General features: G+C 34.2%; 1 protein-coding gene across 1 annotated transcript; it reads left to right on the plus strand.

The window, feature by feature from the left end:
* The first annotated feature begins 1,139 nt into the window (after positions 1–1,139).
* SppL (signal peptide peptidase-like protein) lies at positions 1,140–17,422 on the plus strand. The gene is made up of 10 exons (XM_088259645.1): positions 1,140–1,325; positions 4,729–4,865; positions 5,685–5,833; positions 10,238–10,357; positions 11,177–11,368; positions 12,108–12,270; positions 13,000–13,148; positions 14,404–14,519; positions 14,602–14,760; positions 15,772–17,422. Exons 2-10 carry the CDS (start codon positions 4,795–4,797, stop codon positions 15,841–15,843), a joined length of 1,191 nt encoding a protein of 396 aa, XP_088115771.1. The 5' UTR covers positions 1,140–1,325; positions 4,729–4,794; the 3' UTR covers positions 15,844–17,422.
* The last annotated feature ends 307 nt before the right edge of the window (positions 17,423–17,729 follow it).

Here is a 17,729-nt window from a genome sequence, read left to right on the forward strand (position 1 = left end):
ACTAATACATTACATCAAAGTGAGGAATAAGACAATTGATGCGTGGATAGTTGCAAGCAAATAGGACTTCGCTGGTAGGTATCCTCACAATCTGCTGATGGTAATCGGATCTATCGGTGATGCACACCATGGAGTATGCGATTTTGTAGTTGTTGCAAACCCAATGTTCCCATTTGGAGAAGTTACAGATCTGCAGAGAGCTACTTGTTTGTGGATACCCATCCAGCTTTGCCTCCTGCCCCATGAAAAATTGATACATCCTATTTTGATATTTCAATGCAGTAGAAAAATTAAGTGATAAATACTCCCAACATTTTTTTAATTTGATATAAACTACGGGCGTGATATATCAAGATATATTACATATCAGCAGATCAGATATGGGCGATCAAATCTGATAATCTCATTGACTAAAAAGTTCTTTATAAGAAATTCGATAACTAAAAAATAATCAGTGTACAAATTTGGTTATTTTTAGCTCTTGATATATTTGACATTAAAGACTGAGATAGATGTAAACTGGAAAAGTAGAGTAGCATCCTAATAGGGTAACAAAAAAAGTAATCACTATCCATTAGGCATATTTATTATATGAATGTTCAATAATTGGGAGATTGTGACGTGATTTATTTACTAAAGCTAGCCATGGCATGGCCTTGTGAATTATACATTCTATTTAAGAATTTATTATATATTCCCTTTGCATTAAAATATCCTTTGTCTCTGTTGAGACATTTATATATCTTAATAAATACATACTCTATTCCAACAAATAGTTGAAAATTTTATGTAGATGTGGATTGAACTAATATTTTGATATTAATTTTCAGATCAAAATTATTTCAACTGCCTGTTTTGAAAATTTTATTTCTAGATTGAATTATCCGATTTTCAAAAAAAAATATTTTGCCCTGCGGTGTAATTGTTACATTAGTAAAAAATATAGGTTACAGTGACTTGTTTGATTATCAAACGGTTTTTGACGTAGCAACTATATTTTTAATTTTAAAAGAAAGCACCGGGTAAATAATATTAGGCACCAAAAATACTAAAAAAAGATAGCACGCCGGATTTTTATAATCGTGGTGCAACACTGTCTTTGCAATGGATACTATTTTTTTTAATGAGTAACTAGCAACACTTAGCATCGTTCAATTAAATATGGCCGCCGTGTATCCGTCAGTGAAAACCGAATCTAGTGTTTTTCGATTATAAGCCAGTTTTAAATGTGTTATTGTGAAAAGAAACCACTTAATATCAGTTTATAATCATGAAGATACATGGCTGACGATCCCTTTATCAGCGGGCACCGCTCGATTTTCCAGGTAGGTTTCTTTGTAAACATTGTGTCAGGTGCACAAATCACTTAATGTTTTTTTTCCGATATATTTTGGTAAGTTTATTTTACAAAAATGACTTATCTGCGGTCTTTCTGCCGTTTAAGCATGAATAATAAAGGTTTTTAATTATAAAATTCTCTTTATAATGTCGAACCAGAATTGTCAATCGCTAACTATGACGCGTGCCTTTCACCTCATTGTTCTTACGCTAAATGTTAGTTTATCTTTTATATCGAACAGAGTTTCGTATTCGGTCCTCTTATTGAGATTATATCGCGCTCAAATTTCCCAATTAGTCCACTGACTTTTTATGTAACGTGACCCGGGTTCCGAAATTATGTTATGCAGCTTAATTTACTCTCGAAAAAAAGTATGTTTATGTATTTTTTTGTGTATATTTTTTGTGTTTATATTACTCCTATGCGTTTTCAATGATCAATCATCGTTTATCTTTCAAATCGAGTCTTATCGTATCGTTTGAATAATATTATTTTTAATTTAAGAGAAAATAATACGGTGACAGGAAAACCAATTTTACGGTACTTGCTTCTGATTTCTCTTGTCGAAGCTGTTTATTTAGGTATAAAAAGTGTATGGCAACTGCTTTCAACGATTTTCTTTTAGCTTGTCGTTTTTTAATGCCTTCGAAATACGTTTGAAATTATCTTATTCCAACATAATTCTCGTAATGCAAATAATTATTTTGATAAAATAATTTGTCCTATTTACCCATTGCGATGTCCTTGTAGTTTCATTTCGAAGGAACAGTTGTGATCGTATATTTTATTTATTTAACTTAATTATTTCACATACATATTCAGTACTTAAATTTACTTCAGTGTTAATTTAAATTTATTTTAACCACTGTTTGATCAATTATATTGTTAGCAAATTAATTTGGCAGCTTTCCTTTTCGCTCAGAAATAATGTAGTATTTTGGTGACTGAAATTACATTAGAATTAGTTTATTATTAGAATATTGCATTTTTTCAAAACATCGTGGATACAAATGTCCAAATTTATATTTTTTCAAGACTTTTCTTTTATAATTTTTCCGAGGGGAGTAAAGAAAAATGTAATAAGCAAATAAGAAAGCTAAATACAATTAAGATTTAAAAGTAGTAGGCATACAAATTTACAAAGTGTTGTTTTTTGTGTGGGTGGTCAATCTTTCAGAAATAACTCTTGAACTAGGGTTGCCATCCATCTTTATAAGTCATTAATAAGATTGGCAGTGGTATCTAGACTTCCTGACAATCCTAAACATGTCCATATTGTCAAAATATAATGATTTTTCGTTGTTGCAAATATTGATGAAAACTTCCTGATAATCTGAAAACTAGGAGTGTGAATTTTCCGCCACCCCCCCTGTCCCTTTCATTAATGTTTAGTAGCCCTGAAAAAAAAATTGAAAAAAAAAATTGTAAAAATTTCCATTACTGATATTTTCTTTACAGCACTAAAAACCTGGTAAATAATTTCAGTTTTTTATGAATCTTTTATGGCACAATGGGGTCTTGGAAGAATATGGCAGCCCTGTTTCAGTTGTTGTTTTGGCCATCCATTTGACAAGACATGCAGCTTTCAGATTGATAACATTTGAACCAAAAAAATTACACAACATACATACACACTCGATTATTTATTTCATATATATTACGAAATGAATTTTATATAAATTTGTGAACATTGTCAGGTTTTATCGTGGTGATAAGGAAAAAAGTGGCAATCATGTTTTTCCATATCGCTCACTTCTTTCAAGAACGTCATAAATCAAAAAACTTGATTTTTCAGAAGTACGTTTTTAACTAACCAACTAACCATCACGCCGCTTCCCCGCAGGGGTAGGCAGAGAGAATAGAGCGCCACACCACTCTGTCCTTGCAAACATTCTTTGCCTCTTTCACGTTCGTGCATCTCCTCATACATACCCGCCGATTGTTACAACTCCTAACCTGACCACTTTCAAGTATTTGGCATACCTGATCGTGCCATGTTTTTCTCGGTCTTCCTCTGCTTCTTTTCGTTCTTTCGCTTCTTTACGTTTTTAAAGTTTAAAAATATATTACAATTTATTAAAAATAAATATCAAGCCACTTTTTGAACTTTTTACTGTGCAACAGATCTTTTTAGGTAAAACCTGAAGATTTGCTCCATTTGAAAAATATTTAGTATATTTAAAAAATAATTAAACAATACCTTTTCTTTAAAATGCAAAAACAACACTTTCTTGCCCTGTAGCGGATAAATATTAAGTTAAATATATGCCGCTTTTGCTGGGATATAGTACATTTTCTGGGCATTCTGAAAACATGCACAACTGAAAATTGACAATTTTTTAATAGATTTATATTATCTGTCTGATGATGTCGGTAACGACGAAACCCGGTCGCTGGTCAAATAAAAAAGTGGAAAAGCTAAAAATATTGGTTTTAATCTAATAATAAATTTTAAAAAAAATTGACAATTTTTTATTTATGACGTTCTTGAAAGGAGTGAGTGATATGTAATAATTAATTTTCGACCTCTGTAGTGTAAAGATTGCCACTCTATCGCCGTTACCGAGGCCATGGGCTTGATTATCTCACAGGTCAAGATACATAAACACATTGAAGTCTTTCTTCATCTCAAGGTAAAGCTGTGTATCCCCTATGATCAGGAACAAGTAGTGCTCCACGGTTTGCTACTAGCATTTACATCCACGATCTCAAAGCGAACACACCGCGATCAACAGTGATAAATGAAATTTTTACTTTTTTACTCGACCACGAATTGAATTTTATTTTACATGACTAGTTTCGAAAACTACAGATGTTTTCCTCGACAGGTGATCACAAAAACTAATAAGCAAAAAATCATTCAGGTATTGGTAGGGGTGTGCGGGGTAATAACTAGAGGGGGCGTGTTAAGGGGTGGGACTTGGCTTGATAAGAACATAGACAATAATGGTGAGGAATTTTGGTAAAATATTTTATTCATTAATGTTTTATCAGTATTTTGTATGTATTTCTAAATATTCTTGTACCGCCTCCGTAGAGTAATAGTCAGCATGCTCGGCCACCATTCTGGAGGTCTCGGGTTCGATCCCCAAGGGGGTTCAAATAATTATAAGTGATTTTTTCACTCTAATATCTATTTGATATTACCCTGGACTGGTACCTGAAGCGGAGGGCTGATCACATTTCCTTCATGTGTTAACGATCAAGATAACACTGCGTTTATATGATGCAGTGCCCTATGCACCATTGGGGTGCAGAAAAGGGTTTGAAGAAATATTCTAAATGATGATATTTTTGTAAAGGGGGAATCTCACTGATGTCGTGTATTATGTGCCCAGTTGTCATAGAATTATTTAATAATGTTTGTTTTTTATGTTAATTTGTTATAGGAATCGACGTCCACTTAGGGTGTAGTTCTCCAGAGCGGGAGAGACCTGCGAGGCAGTCTCGTCGCCATGTCTCAGCCTCCGGGTAACATTGAGTACAGGGAATACCAGTGGGCGTACTCAATCATGGACTCTTCAAGGTACATTTAGCGCATAAATTAATGTTATTTTTCGTAAGTAATCTGTGACATAATACCTACTAATTCACTCTGAAGTTATGTCCTCCGGCTCCTATCTTTACCCAAGTAGTTCATAGGGCACCACATCAAATTGACACAATGTCAAAATAAAATTATTAGACTTTAATTTAAGTTTTACTTAGTAAATACCACTATTTCTTAAAATCGACTCATTTCCAAAAATGATGGGGAATGTATCGAAACACACGTCAAAGTAGATTTTAAGAAATAGTGGTATTTACTAGGTAAAACTTAAATTAAAAATGGATAGATTTTACCACAAAGTGAGTGCAGTATCAATTAATGAAGTTAAAATTATTGAGTTTATAAATTAGAAGAACTGGACATTATATGATATATATTAAATATATGGAAAGCAATGGTTTCTCTGCCTGAAGACAGATATTACATTGCGTTCTAAGAATGAAGTGATCTTAACCTGTTAACCGGGCGGGACGCATAAATACGTCAAACGTAAACAATATCGGGTACGGGTAGGACATATGAATACGTCCTTGAAATATATCTTGTGCCCTGGAACGGGCGGTATGTATATTTTTCGAACAACAAAGTTACTAGTCATCCGTACATGTCTCGACATGAATTTAAGACACAGAGTGAATCAGTATTTGCGCCCGTTACAAGTTGCGTAATTGGACAACGGACCGCCCGGTTAACAGGTTAACACAGTCAGTAACAGTATTGTCTCTTGTATTCTGAGATCACACCGAGGAGCACGCATCACAGCCTAGTTCATACAAATGGAATGTATTGTTTCAGAGTGTCAACCTTCCTGATATCCATGCTTCTGATAGTGTATGGCAGCTTCCGCTCCCTGAACATGGAGCGCGAGGCCAAGGAGAGGCAGGACAAAGAGAGAGAAGCGGCGGGTCTTCTCGGCACTGCCACCCCTCCCCATCCCCCCAACAGTGAGTATTTTCAAATGAACTCATAACCAACATATCGTGGGTGTACTGGCAAAAAACGTTAACTCAAAAATATGCAATTTTGACTTAATAATGCATATTATAATGTTTTCAATGTTCTATCAACTGGCAAAATGCACTAAGTAGTTTAAAATGTCATATATATGTGGGTTTTAAAGTAATTTCAAACTTAAAGTTTAATAGCGGGTATCTTATTCAGGCTAAAAGTTTTAAATAACATGAATTTTAGAGTTAACGTTTTTTGCCTCCTACGATATATTTGCAATAAAACGTCTGTAGTTTCCGCTGTTTTGGAGTCCCCACTTCAACATATTTTAGTAAACTAATGCTATCACATCAGTTTACTTAAACCTGGTGTGCCAAATTACTCTTTTAATTCTAAAATGATCAATTTGGTTAATTTTATACAATAAAACAACTTTGTTTCAATCACTTTTTATTGGTACACTTATTCTAACCGGTATCGACAAGAACCTTGTCATCATCAGGGTTTATGTACTAATTCTAAAACATTGAAATACTCATAGTTAGGTTATAGATAATTACCCTTCCCTAACGATACCAAAAACTTCGCAACGGAGTGTACGTATTCGCTGCGCAATGCTCAATAAAAGCAACATTTAGGAGTTTTTTCCCGTTTTTATTAATCACATTTTTAAAATCACATTTTCATATGGTGTACGGAGTGCGTGGTATCGTAAGGGAAGGGTAATTATCTATAACCTAACTATGAGTATTATAATGTTTTAGAATTAGTACATAAACCCTGATGATGACAAGGTTCTTGTCGAAACCGGTTGGAATAAGAGTACCAATAAAAAGTGGTTAAAACAAAGTTGTTTTATTTTATAATGTTTATAAAATGTGCCACAAAGTATCTGCCAAAAACATTCAGGAGAAAATTTGTTTAATACACGGGTTCTTATGTAAAACAACAATCCTAAAGTTAAAATTTGTTTAATAATTTAACCAAAAAATACATATATTCAGCTCCTAATAATGAATCAATCAAAAATAAATCTTGGCGAAAAATTTCGAAAATCTTACCCTCCCATATCCAACCTGCATATTATACAAATAATAATTTACATAAAATCCTCGATAACTCAAAATCTAAAATTGTCAGTCGTTATTTCGATAACTTTTTTAAAAACTATTTGTAGAGGCCTATTTAGTATGTGTCTTATGCTGATAAGTATAATAAGCTCATAATTTCACTTGAAGATTCTTGATTGGCTGAGTATCATGGTATAATGCAGATCGTTCCAGTGACTGACCCCAATGTCTATTGTTACAGAATTTGATGGGAATAAGTAGTAGCATTTGTCACACCATTTTACTCCGCTGGCATATTGAAATTATAACTGTTAACCTCCTTCGAGACATGGGCCTATATTTTATTCGTCTTTAAAAATAATGTCCGTTATGGAAACTGGGCTAGCTGAAAAAAATGTTAAATTCAGACGAGCTCTGTTTTAACTAACTAACTAACTAACCATCACGCCGCTTCCCGCAGGGGTAGGCAGAGAGAATCGAACGCCACACCACTCTGTCTTTGCAAACATTCTTTGCCTCTACTACATTCATGCATCTCCTCATACATACCCGACGATTATTACGACTCCTGACCCGGCCGCTTTCAAGTATTTGACATACCTGATTGTGCCAAGTTTTCCTCGGTCGTCCTCTGCTTCTTTTTCCAACTACATTCGCCTTATAAATTTATTTAACCGTTCTTTCTTCACTCATACGCTCCACATGTCCAAACCATCTCAACACACCTTTCTTAATTTTATCGATAATGCTTATCTCAGCCTTACATTCTTTCCTTATTTCATCATTCGAACATCTATCAAACATCGTTTTGCCACACATTCGTCTGAGGGATCGCATTTTGACTGCATTCAGTCTGCTTTCATCCTTCTTTTGCCAACTCCATGCTTTGCTTCCATACATTTTCTTTTATTTAATCTCTCATTGCCTCTTTTCCAACGCTGTCTTTTTCTAAACATTTTTTTTTCTTGTACCAATAGATTTTATTACATAACTTAATTAAACAGGTTTTATAATATCTTATAGTTATTGGTAGCAATAATTTGATAACCTATTAATTTTAATATCTTTATGGTTTTTTATCTTAGTTAAATATTTTCTCATATTTTATAATTTTTGTTCATGATTTTTTGTTTATTCAACAGTTTAAGGTATAAAACAACCAGTTCCTAAAAATTTTGATTTTATTTTTTTTGCCACTTTATGCCAAAATGATCAAACATCATATTTGGACATTTGTGAAGTAAAAACTTTTTCATTCTTCTTCAAACCCTTATATCCAAACCCGATGGTGCATAGGGCACTGCATCATATAAAACACAGTGTTATCTTGATCTTTAACATATGAAAGAAAGGTAATCAGCCCTCCGCTTCAGGTACCAGTCCAGGGTAATATTGAATAAATATTAGAGTGAAAAAATCACTTACATCTATTTGACCCTCCCTGGGAATGGAACCCGGGACCTCCAGTATGGTAGCCGAGCGTGCTGACCATTACACTACAGAGGCAGACAATAAAAAACTACAAATAATAATAAAAAGTGTTGTATTTAATTTATTCAATTTTCACGGTTCTTCAGACACTGATCTATGGGTGTATCTATGTGTTATTATACCATGCGTCGGTTGCTCTTCGTGCCCATATTCAGTAACCATTATAGCGACCATCTTTAGGTAGTTTTCATACTAAAATTATATGATTAAAAAAATTGATATCAATATTGATAGAAATGTCATATTCTATTAAAATAAAATATACTGTTTTTTTAGACTGCTTTCCATTTTCTCTTTATCCAAACTGCGGTTTCTCAAACTGTCTACATATAAATATTTGCAAACTCTTTCCGCCAGAGGCCAATAAAACGCTAATAAAAGTTACATCTTTTTTATCAATTCAAATACCAGTCCGCCTGATTTCTCTGTCACCGGGAACAAGTAGAATGCTTCCGATTTGTGCCGAGTCATGCGTTAAAAGTGCCGTCTCATCGGCTACCAGACCTTAACTTTGGTCCATCTCAACAGATCTTATCAATAGAGATGAATTAGAGTCTCGGAATGGTAAATGACGAATATGTATGCCGAAAAATCTTAATGGTTTTTTTGTAACCTTAATTTATTGTATTTTTATAACCCCAATGAACTAGACGAGAGAGCTTTTGTGTCTGTTAAATATAAGTGCACTTGCTGAGAGCTTTGTTGAACATCGAAATTGCTACTGTTATTTCAATGATATTCAATATAGACCCCAATGGAAGCACTAAATACTCTATATTATTTTGAGAAATAAAAAGACTCTGTGTTTTGATCCACTCACATTTTTATTAACCAACTAGTTTCGGCAACAACCTGTTGCCCTCTTCACGGTTTAATTTATGACTAATTTAAGTCATAAATTAAACCCTGAAGAGGGAAACTAGTTGGTTAATAAAAATGTGAGTGGATCGAAACACAAAGTCTTTTTATTTCTCAAAATAATATATCAATATGATCCACAAAGTTAATGCTTTCAATATTCAAAACTAAATATTCTACCCATGATTGATTCATACGTATGGTTATAATAGTGAATGTCACACGTGTATAAAGTTATCCCTTACACCAGTCTCTGATAGGTCGTAAACCCTGTAAATATCTTAAGATGTTACCAAGGATTTGAACATACCCAAAATGTTGTGAATAAATAATTATTTATTTGTGTCGCCTACTTTCAAAATCCGCCAGATCCATGTAAATCGATTTTACAAAAAATGCAAAATTCTCCGGGTAACATTTATGTTTAAAAGATTTGTCTATCTTTAGATAAAATATAATGAAATAGAGAATTTTCCCATTTGTTAAGAAAATCATTCAGTATTTAAAAAAAAAAACACAAGACTCAAACCGATAATGACGTCATCTTAATTTTTGACCTCTCCCCGGTCTCTGATTGGCCGATATGGGTGAGAAGGCAATTTCCATGAATATAGCGGAATTTGAAATACAACGCTGTTTTTAAGTATTTTTTAGCAGGGTTTTTAAGTATTTTAAACAATAAAACCCACAATTGGCATTCCGATAGAGTATATATTTGAAAATCTTATAAAATTTGATCTGGCGGATTTTCAAAGAAGGCGACACATTTCATATTATTGAAATAAAGAACTGATCGCATTGTCTTAATGTTATTGACAATCAAGTTGATACTGTGTTGATCCAATGCGGTGCCTAGTATGGATAAGAAAGAGATGATAAGATCAGCTTTTCTAGCTTTTTACGGCTGAGAATTTGACTTGCGTGCTTAGAGTATGATAGATGAAGCTTGCGGATATATGTATAACTTTGTTTACCTTTCAGATGTCCAAACCCTGGATACAATGCAAGCTCTCTGCCTGCCTCTCGGTGCTTCCGTCTCACTCCTCGTCATGTTCTTCTTCTTCGATTCCATGCAGACCCTATTCGCCATCTGCACAGCAGGTAAATTTCTTTTTCCCCCTTTTTTGGAACCCAGATTTGGAACATGGGTTTGGACACACTCAAAATGTTGTAAACTTGATAAAATAATTACATTTTTTACTTTTTTCAATTTGTGAGGTTTAGTCATAAAATATGTCACCCGAAACAATTGTCGTAAAGCGTCTGTTAACCCATTTTGGACGGGTGTTTTTTACGCCTACAGACTGCTGGCAATGGGATTTGATAATTGTTTACATATCGCTTACTCCTTTCAACAACGTCATATATTAAAAAACTTGATTTTTCAGGAGATCGTTTTTAAAGTTTATAAATATAATGAAATGTATTAAAAATAAATATCAAGCCACTTATTGAACCTTTTAGTGCGCAACATATCTTTTTAGGTAAAACCTGAATTTTTTTTCTCCATTTGAAAAATATTTAGTATATTTAAAAAAACAACTTTTTCTACCCTGTAGCGGGTAAATATTAAGTTAAAAATATGCCACTTTTGCTGAGATATAGTTTTTTTTTCTGGGCATTCCGAAAACATGCACAACACAAAATTTACGATTTTTGATAAATGACATTGTTGAAAGGAGTGAGCGATATAGTTAAAACTTAAACAAAGAGTTGGAACGTAATATTTATATAAAAATATTAAATATGTAATTCTGAGTGTAAAAATACCCTTCCCGTACTTAAGCATCAATCGACCGACTGGGTAGAAATACCTTTCCCGTCCAAAGTATGTTAACAATTTTAAAATAGAGCAATCTTGACACTACTGCCTCCTGTTCCGCCACTCCGCCCGCCATAAAGAGTTCATCTCCCCCCCAGTGATAGCGTGCGTGGCCCTGGCGTTTCTGCTGACCCCACTGTGCCAGTACATCTGCGGCGGGGGCGCGGGCGCGTCCCGCGTGTCCTGCGGCTGCTGCGGGCGCTACAGCGCGGCGGAGCTGGCCGCCTTCGGGCTGTCCCTGGCCATCGTGACCGTGTGGATACTGACCGGACACTGGCTGCTCATGGATGGTAAGAAATCATCCCCATCGTGACGTGTTAAGGTAGCAACTGATGGGAGTTATTTCGTTGTAACGCAACACGTTACGATGCGAGCTTTCGTGTAGTCAGTACAGCGTTCCAAGTGTTCCATCCATAGTCGGATACTCGCCGTGAGCGACGTTTTGACGTTACGTTACGACGAAATACTTCGGTCATTTGCCACCTTTATGCTAGTTTCAAGCTTGACATTGCTCAAGATAACATTTCTACTATGTAATGCAGTGCTATATGCACCATTGGACGTGGTTAAGGGTTAGAAAAAGAACATTCTTACCCCTGTGTGATGTTTTTTTTGTTGGTCCCTCAAAAACTGATAAATATAAATTTCAATAATTTCATTAATTGATTCGGCAGTCACTTTGTGGTAAAATCTATCCATTTTTAATTTAAGTTTAACTTGGTAAATAAAACTTGTAAATAATTTGTATTTCAATGCATTCCACATTATTTTCAAACACCGTATACTATAATAAAGAAATCGATGAAAACTCGATGCATTCCGCATCATTTTTAAATGTCTGAAAATTATGTGGAATGCATCGAAACACGTGTCACAATTGATTTGAAGAAATAATGGTATATACTAAGTAAAACTTAAAACAAAAAAAAGAAATTTCAAAGTTATTAAATTCGTTAATGGCCGAGTGTGCGGTTCATTTGACTATCATGTGTGCTTGGAGGTTGAATTGATTCATGTTGTCCCTTTCAGCGATGGGTATGGGTCTGTGTGTAACGTTCATCGCCTTTGTGCGCCTGCCGTCGCTCAAGGTGTCCACACTGTTGCTCACGGGACTGCTGCTGTACGACGTGTTCTGGGTCTTCTTCTCCTCCTACATCTTCACCACTAACGTCATGGTTAAGGTGGCCACCAGGTAATACAGATTTCTAGCTTTCTTTACTCTTTTAGATCCATGTATTTAACTGGCACTTATCAGCGTTCAATTTTTTTTTTTTTGTTTATATCCTCAGTTAGCTTATATTACATTTAATGCAAACTATTATTTGAACTTAATTTACATCATATATATTTATATCTTTTTACAGAACACAAAATATTTATTTTTAAATTCTCTCAGATTCTTTTCATTCTTCATACATTCATCTCATTATAAATTTTCAAACATTTGTACATTATACAATTTTGCGACTCTGTTTTTTTAAATAGCTGGCTTATTTTATCCCTCTTTCTAGTAACATGTTTATGATTATTTTATTATTTAAAACTACTTTATTCTTTAAATATGTAGGCATTTTATCGTTAAAAAAAGTATATAGAAAATTAGCATATTGAATTAGCATATTATATTAGTTTATTTATTAGTTTATTAGTTTATTTTTATTTTTATAGGTAACCAGTTGAGTTCTTCTCTCATTTTTTCTACATTCATATATATATATATATTTTTTTTCTTAAGCACTATTCTCATCGCTTAATTTTAAAAATCTCCAATTATTTAAATTTCCTTCATTCACTAAAAATAATACTGTGGAGCAGTATTATATTGATTGTCATAGTGATAACAATCTCTTGGGAATCAAATCCAATATTTGTTTAATTTTTTGTTGTTGTAATAGAAGTGAATATAATGTTGCCATTGCAGACCCGCTGAAAACCCCGTGAATGTGGTGGCACGTCGCCTGCAGCTGGGCGGCATGGCGGGGCGCGCGGGCGAGGTGGTCCCCAAGCTGTCCCTGCCTGCCAAGCTGGTCTTCCCCTCCATGCACCACCAGGGACACTTCAGCATGCTGGGTCTGTACTCCTATATTCCTGTACTCATGATAGATCTAAAGGGGGCTTTACTTCTTGTTACGGAACGGTCTTGCATCAATCCATCTTGATAAAGAAGTGTGTATCAAAAAACGGAAACAAAAGAAGTAGTATTATTTTTGATAACTCATCAAATATGAGATGTCAAAAATAATATGAAAATAACTCCTGTAATTGGAGATAATCCAGATTTTGTGAACAAGTATTTGGACACACTCAAAATGTTGTAAAAGAAGTAGTGCTTATTTGACTAGCGAAAAATGTTCAAACGCAATGAGTGGTTAATTTATTAAAAATCAAATTACTCAAATTAAGTACTTTTTTGAGGGAACCCACAAAACTTCTTTTTTAACGACTTAACAGTCGAATTTAAGCGAGAAAATTTGCCTGTGCATGAAATCATCATCGTCACCAACATGTTAAAACAAGACTGCTCGAATACCGCTCGGGCTAGTCAATAAAAACAAATACAAAAATATATTTAGCTCGGGCATATTAATACCGAGAAGTCGGAATGCGATTTTCCCGGGCAACACTCCGGCACATCATAACAATGCAAACTCCTTGCTCGAGTCACACTCGGGGCAAACTGGGAAGTTGGTTGAAGGCATGTTTGTGGATAGGAAAAAGCGATTTTATTCCAAATACAGGTCAAATCTTGGTATTACGAACTTCACGGGACCAAAAAAATATTTCGCCATAGTGAAAATTCGTTACACTGGATATAGGGTATGATTAATTTAAATTTATTTTATCGCTACATTATACTCGCTCTTATTAGAAAATTAAAATTAGTTATTACTGTTACACTACACCCGATCTTCCGGCCAGTGATCGATACAATATAGGTACCCACCTACTACAGGACATAACAGAAATGAAACTATGATTTTCAAACTGTGAGACTTTATTGGAAAAAAGAAATTTATAAGCAATGAAAGAAAAGTTAATTAAAAAGCAAGTTGAAATAGGTTTTTTGTTTGATAAAAAAAATCGAAATTTTTCTTTTGGACTTCTCAATGTTTTAAAATGAATTGTACATAATTTTAAAAAATAAAAAAAAAAAGTTTGTTATTCTGAGATAAGCTTCGCTACATTGAATTTTGGTTCAGTACATTTTATATGGAAGTTTTCCGGGGACGAATTGCAGATTCGTTATACTAGAAATTTCGTTAATTCGGTATTCGCTACAAAGAGATTTGACCTGTACTTGATTGTTTTGTGGTTATTCTTCCAGGTCTGGGAGACATTGTGATGCCGGGATTGCTGCTGTGTTTCGTCCTCCGGTATGACGCTTACAAGAAGGCCTCTCTGGTCTGCGAGGTCGGAAGTGTACCCGGACCGAGATCTATGGTAAATAACACATTTTGAACAGCGGATTATTTTCCCCATTCGTGGAAATATCGGTTTGTAACAAAATGACTGGGTATTTCAGGGATCCCGTTTGACATACTTCCACTGCTCGCTGCTGGGCTACTTCCTGGGGCTCCTCACCGCCACTGTCAGCTCCGAGGTGTTCAAGGCCGCGCAGCCGGCCCTCCTGTACCTGGTCCCCTTCACGCTGCTGCCCCTACTGACCATGGCCTATGTCAAGGTATGCTTCCATTTATATTTTAATCTGTCAATGATGTAAACTCTTTTTTTCTTCCAAATGGGTTTATTTTCGTTGTATTATTTTTATCATTACTACACTCATGTATAAAAATTAGAGAAAAACAAAGAGACACAGTTCATTAAGCTTTAAATGTTTACAATATTGTCCCCACCACATGCAACGCCTTTAAATTCGTATATAAGGGGTGGAGGACCAATATTTTCGTGCTCAGATAATATCAATATTCAAACATGTATACGTCGCGCTCGCTCTGTTTCTATTGGCGTCGCTTTGTTCTTCTCGCCCTAATAAGTGTTATAATTTTCAATATATTGGTGTCGCTTTGTTCTTGTAATTTTGTAATATTTGATAAATAAATAATTGTCTTCATTTGCGCGTTTCCGTCTTCCTCATCACAAGTGTTCCAGTACCGTTAGCAGTAACACTCTTGGAATGAGAAAATGGCATTCTTGGAAATTGTGAATTTGCAGAACTTAACACTTTGTAGTCCGTTTTCGTATCGATCACCTGACTAGATTTTTAGACAGAGACTTGTGGTCTTTGATGCCATGGTGGGGATTGACTTGGAACTATTAAGAGCTAATAAAACGTTGTAGGATAGATATTTGAATATTGATATAAAGAAGGAAAACAAGGCTGAGATAAGCATTATCAATAAAATTAACACATTGTTGTTTCCGTGGTTTCTTGTCAACCATGACCCTAATTATACTCAGACAGTCAGCCCGACCCTCAGTATACTAATCACAAGTAACCACGAACCCTAATCTAATCTAACCTAAACTAATCCAATTCTAATCTCTACAATGTTTTTTGGGGTCTCTCGTGTACTACCAAAAGTAAGCAAATAGAACGCATTTAAGCGTCTTTCGTTCTATACCAACAGTATGTAAAATATGCTTTTAAGCGTTTCCCGCAATGTGTTAATAACGTATTAATCTATATTGAGACATCAATAAAAGGTGTTAATTATTATTTTTCTGTTTCTAGGGGGATCTCCGCAGAATGTGGAGCGAGCCGTTCATAACACCAGTGAAAAACACCTCAAATTTCGATGTGTGATCCGTTTAAACAGTGAACTAAAGACTAACGGCCTCTCCATTCGCATTTCATATTTATTTCTTTCTAAACGTAATCATTTATGAATCGGCAAACTTCGTATTGTTTCTGTAAAGGCATTAACTTATTCTATTGTAATCTATGTGATAAAAGATAATGGTCAAATAACGTATATTATTATCGTAAATGATATTTTTGAGATTGCGGGAGAATTGAGTGGACAGCAGTGCCGCGAGAGAAGGCGATCGAGTGTTTAGTTTTTAATGTGACAAAACTTAAAAATTATAAAAAATAATTTCGCTTAGATTATAGATTAAACGTTACGTTTAAAAATAATATATGTAATTCTATGAATGTACTTTTTAGACGTAATCTACTTTGTGAAGAGCAAACGTTTCATTTGTCGTAGGTTATGATTTATTAAGTCTTCAACAAGTTATTTCTGTGATTTTTCATTTCAAATGTTTATAAAGATATCTATTTTATAACGGAATATTGTGCGTGTCTGTGCGAGTGTCTCTCCTACAAGGAAGCTTCCATATTGTTTACAAAATGGTCGACTGTTCATCTTGCGCCATAGACAACGGCCCGACTTTTGGCGGTCTGGGAATAAAGCAATGATTGAAAGTGCTAGATAAAAAATATTTCATATTCTTAATTTAAATTTAAAACTCATCACATACTTGAAATTGCTTTTTATCATTTACATAACAAAAAATTCATTTGGTTTATGGTTTAAATGCAAGATGAATAGCATATTTAATTTTATAAGATGTAAAAGTTTATACATTTCACAAAATTTATTTTGAATCAGCTTTACTGTCTATTTATATATGTACATATATTTTTGCTGGTCCAATCCAACTTCCTATCTTCAAAATAGATTTTCTTTGAATTTTACATTGCAAAGAATTAACACAATAAAATCAAACATTATAACCTTTTATACCCTAGCTTTTGAAGATAAGAACTTGATAAGAATGATCAATAATATCTTCTTTTATTGATAATCATTGGTGATTGGTTGAACTGAGATTTGTACATAACTACAGTCTGACTTGTTTATAATTAACAAAAAGCAAGAGACCTATGTTTGTATCTTAGATTAAAGTTGGTAAAATTAAATTTAGAAAAATGAAAACATTTCACCCGATAACTTTGCCGCTCGAATATGTAGTAAGATATTAATGACATTTTAAAACATTGTTTGGTCACTCGGCAAAACATGTAACTAGCTGATAAATTATACGATTGTGTTGTATCGTCAATAGATGACGTTGGTGGTCCAAATCCCTACATAATCTGGAGATATTTGAGAAATAATCACCAAGCCCCAAACGTGGGGCCACACATTATCTGATCTGGTATTTTATGCCCCCCAGGGTTGGGGGAGAGGTCAAAACCATTATATCAATGCCAAGTCAATCTGTGGATTTACATCACACATAAAATGTTGTAAATTAAGTATGAATACACACACATATGTATGTATGGATTGTAGACAAGTAATGTATCCAAATTCCAATGGTTATTAATATGAAGATTAGCGTGGTATTGACTGTTAGCACTGATGAACATTAAATTTAAAAATAATAATTTACGTTAAATTAAAAAAAATTACAATTTCACAATTAATACTAAATCAATGATATATGTATTATACTAAATATGACACCAGGTGGTCGCAACCATCTCTATTTTTGGTACTCTCTAAGATTATTACGAGAACTAACTTAAAACAGTATGTGGCCCCGCTCCTTCTCTACCCCTCACAAACCCAACTCCAGGGCAAGCACCTAATTACTTACCATTTGGTGATGTTCTGAAACACACCAACATTTCGTTTGTTGTGACTTTAAAATATCACTTTTCTTTAATTTAACTTTTTT

The sequence above is a fragment of the Brachycentrus maculatus genome, unplaced genomic scaffold, assembly GCF_059751285.1.
Source record: "Brachycentrus maculatus isolate JH-2025_06_01 unplaced genomic scaffold, ASM5975128v1 h1tg000119l, whole genome shotgun sequence".
Lineage (NCBI taxonomy): Eukaryota > Metazoa > Arthropoda > Insecta > Trichoptera > Brachycentridae > Brachycentrus > Brachycentrus maculatus.

Excerpts from the sequence above, each read along its gene's own strand:
- SppL (XM_088259645.1), top strand. The coding sequence starts at position 4,795 with ATGTCTCAGCCTCCGGGTAACATTGAGTACAGGGAATACCAGTGGGCG. Across the intron at positions 4,866-5,684 it reads TCAATCATGGACTCTTCAAG|AGTGTCAACCTTCCTGATAT; the intron begins GTACATTTAGCG and ends GTATTGTTTCAG. Across the intron at positions 12,271-12,999 it reads ATGGTTAAGGTGGCCACCAG|ACCCGCTGAAAACCCCGTGA; the intron begins GTAATACAGATT and ends TTGCCATTGCAG.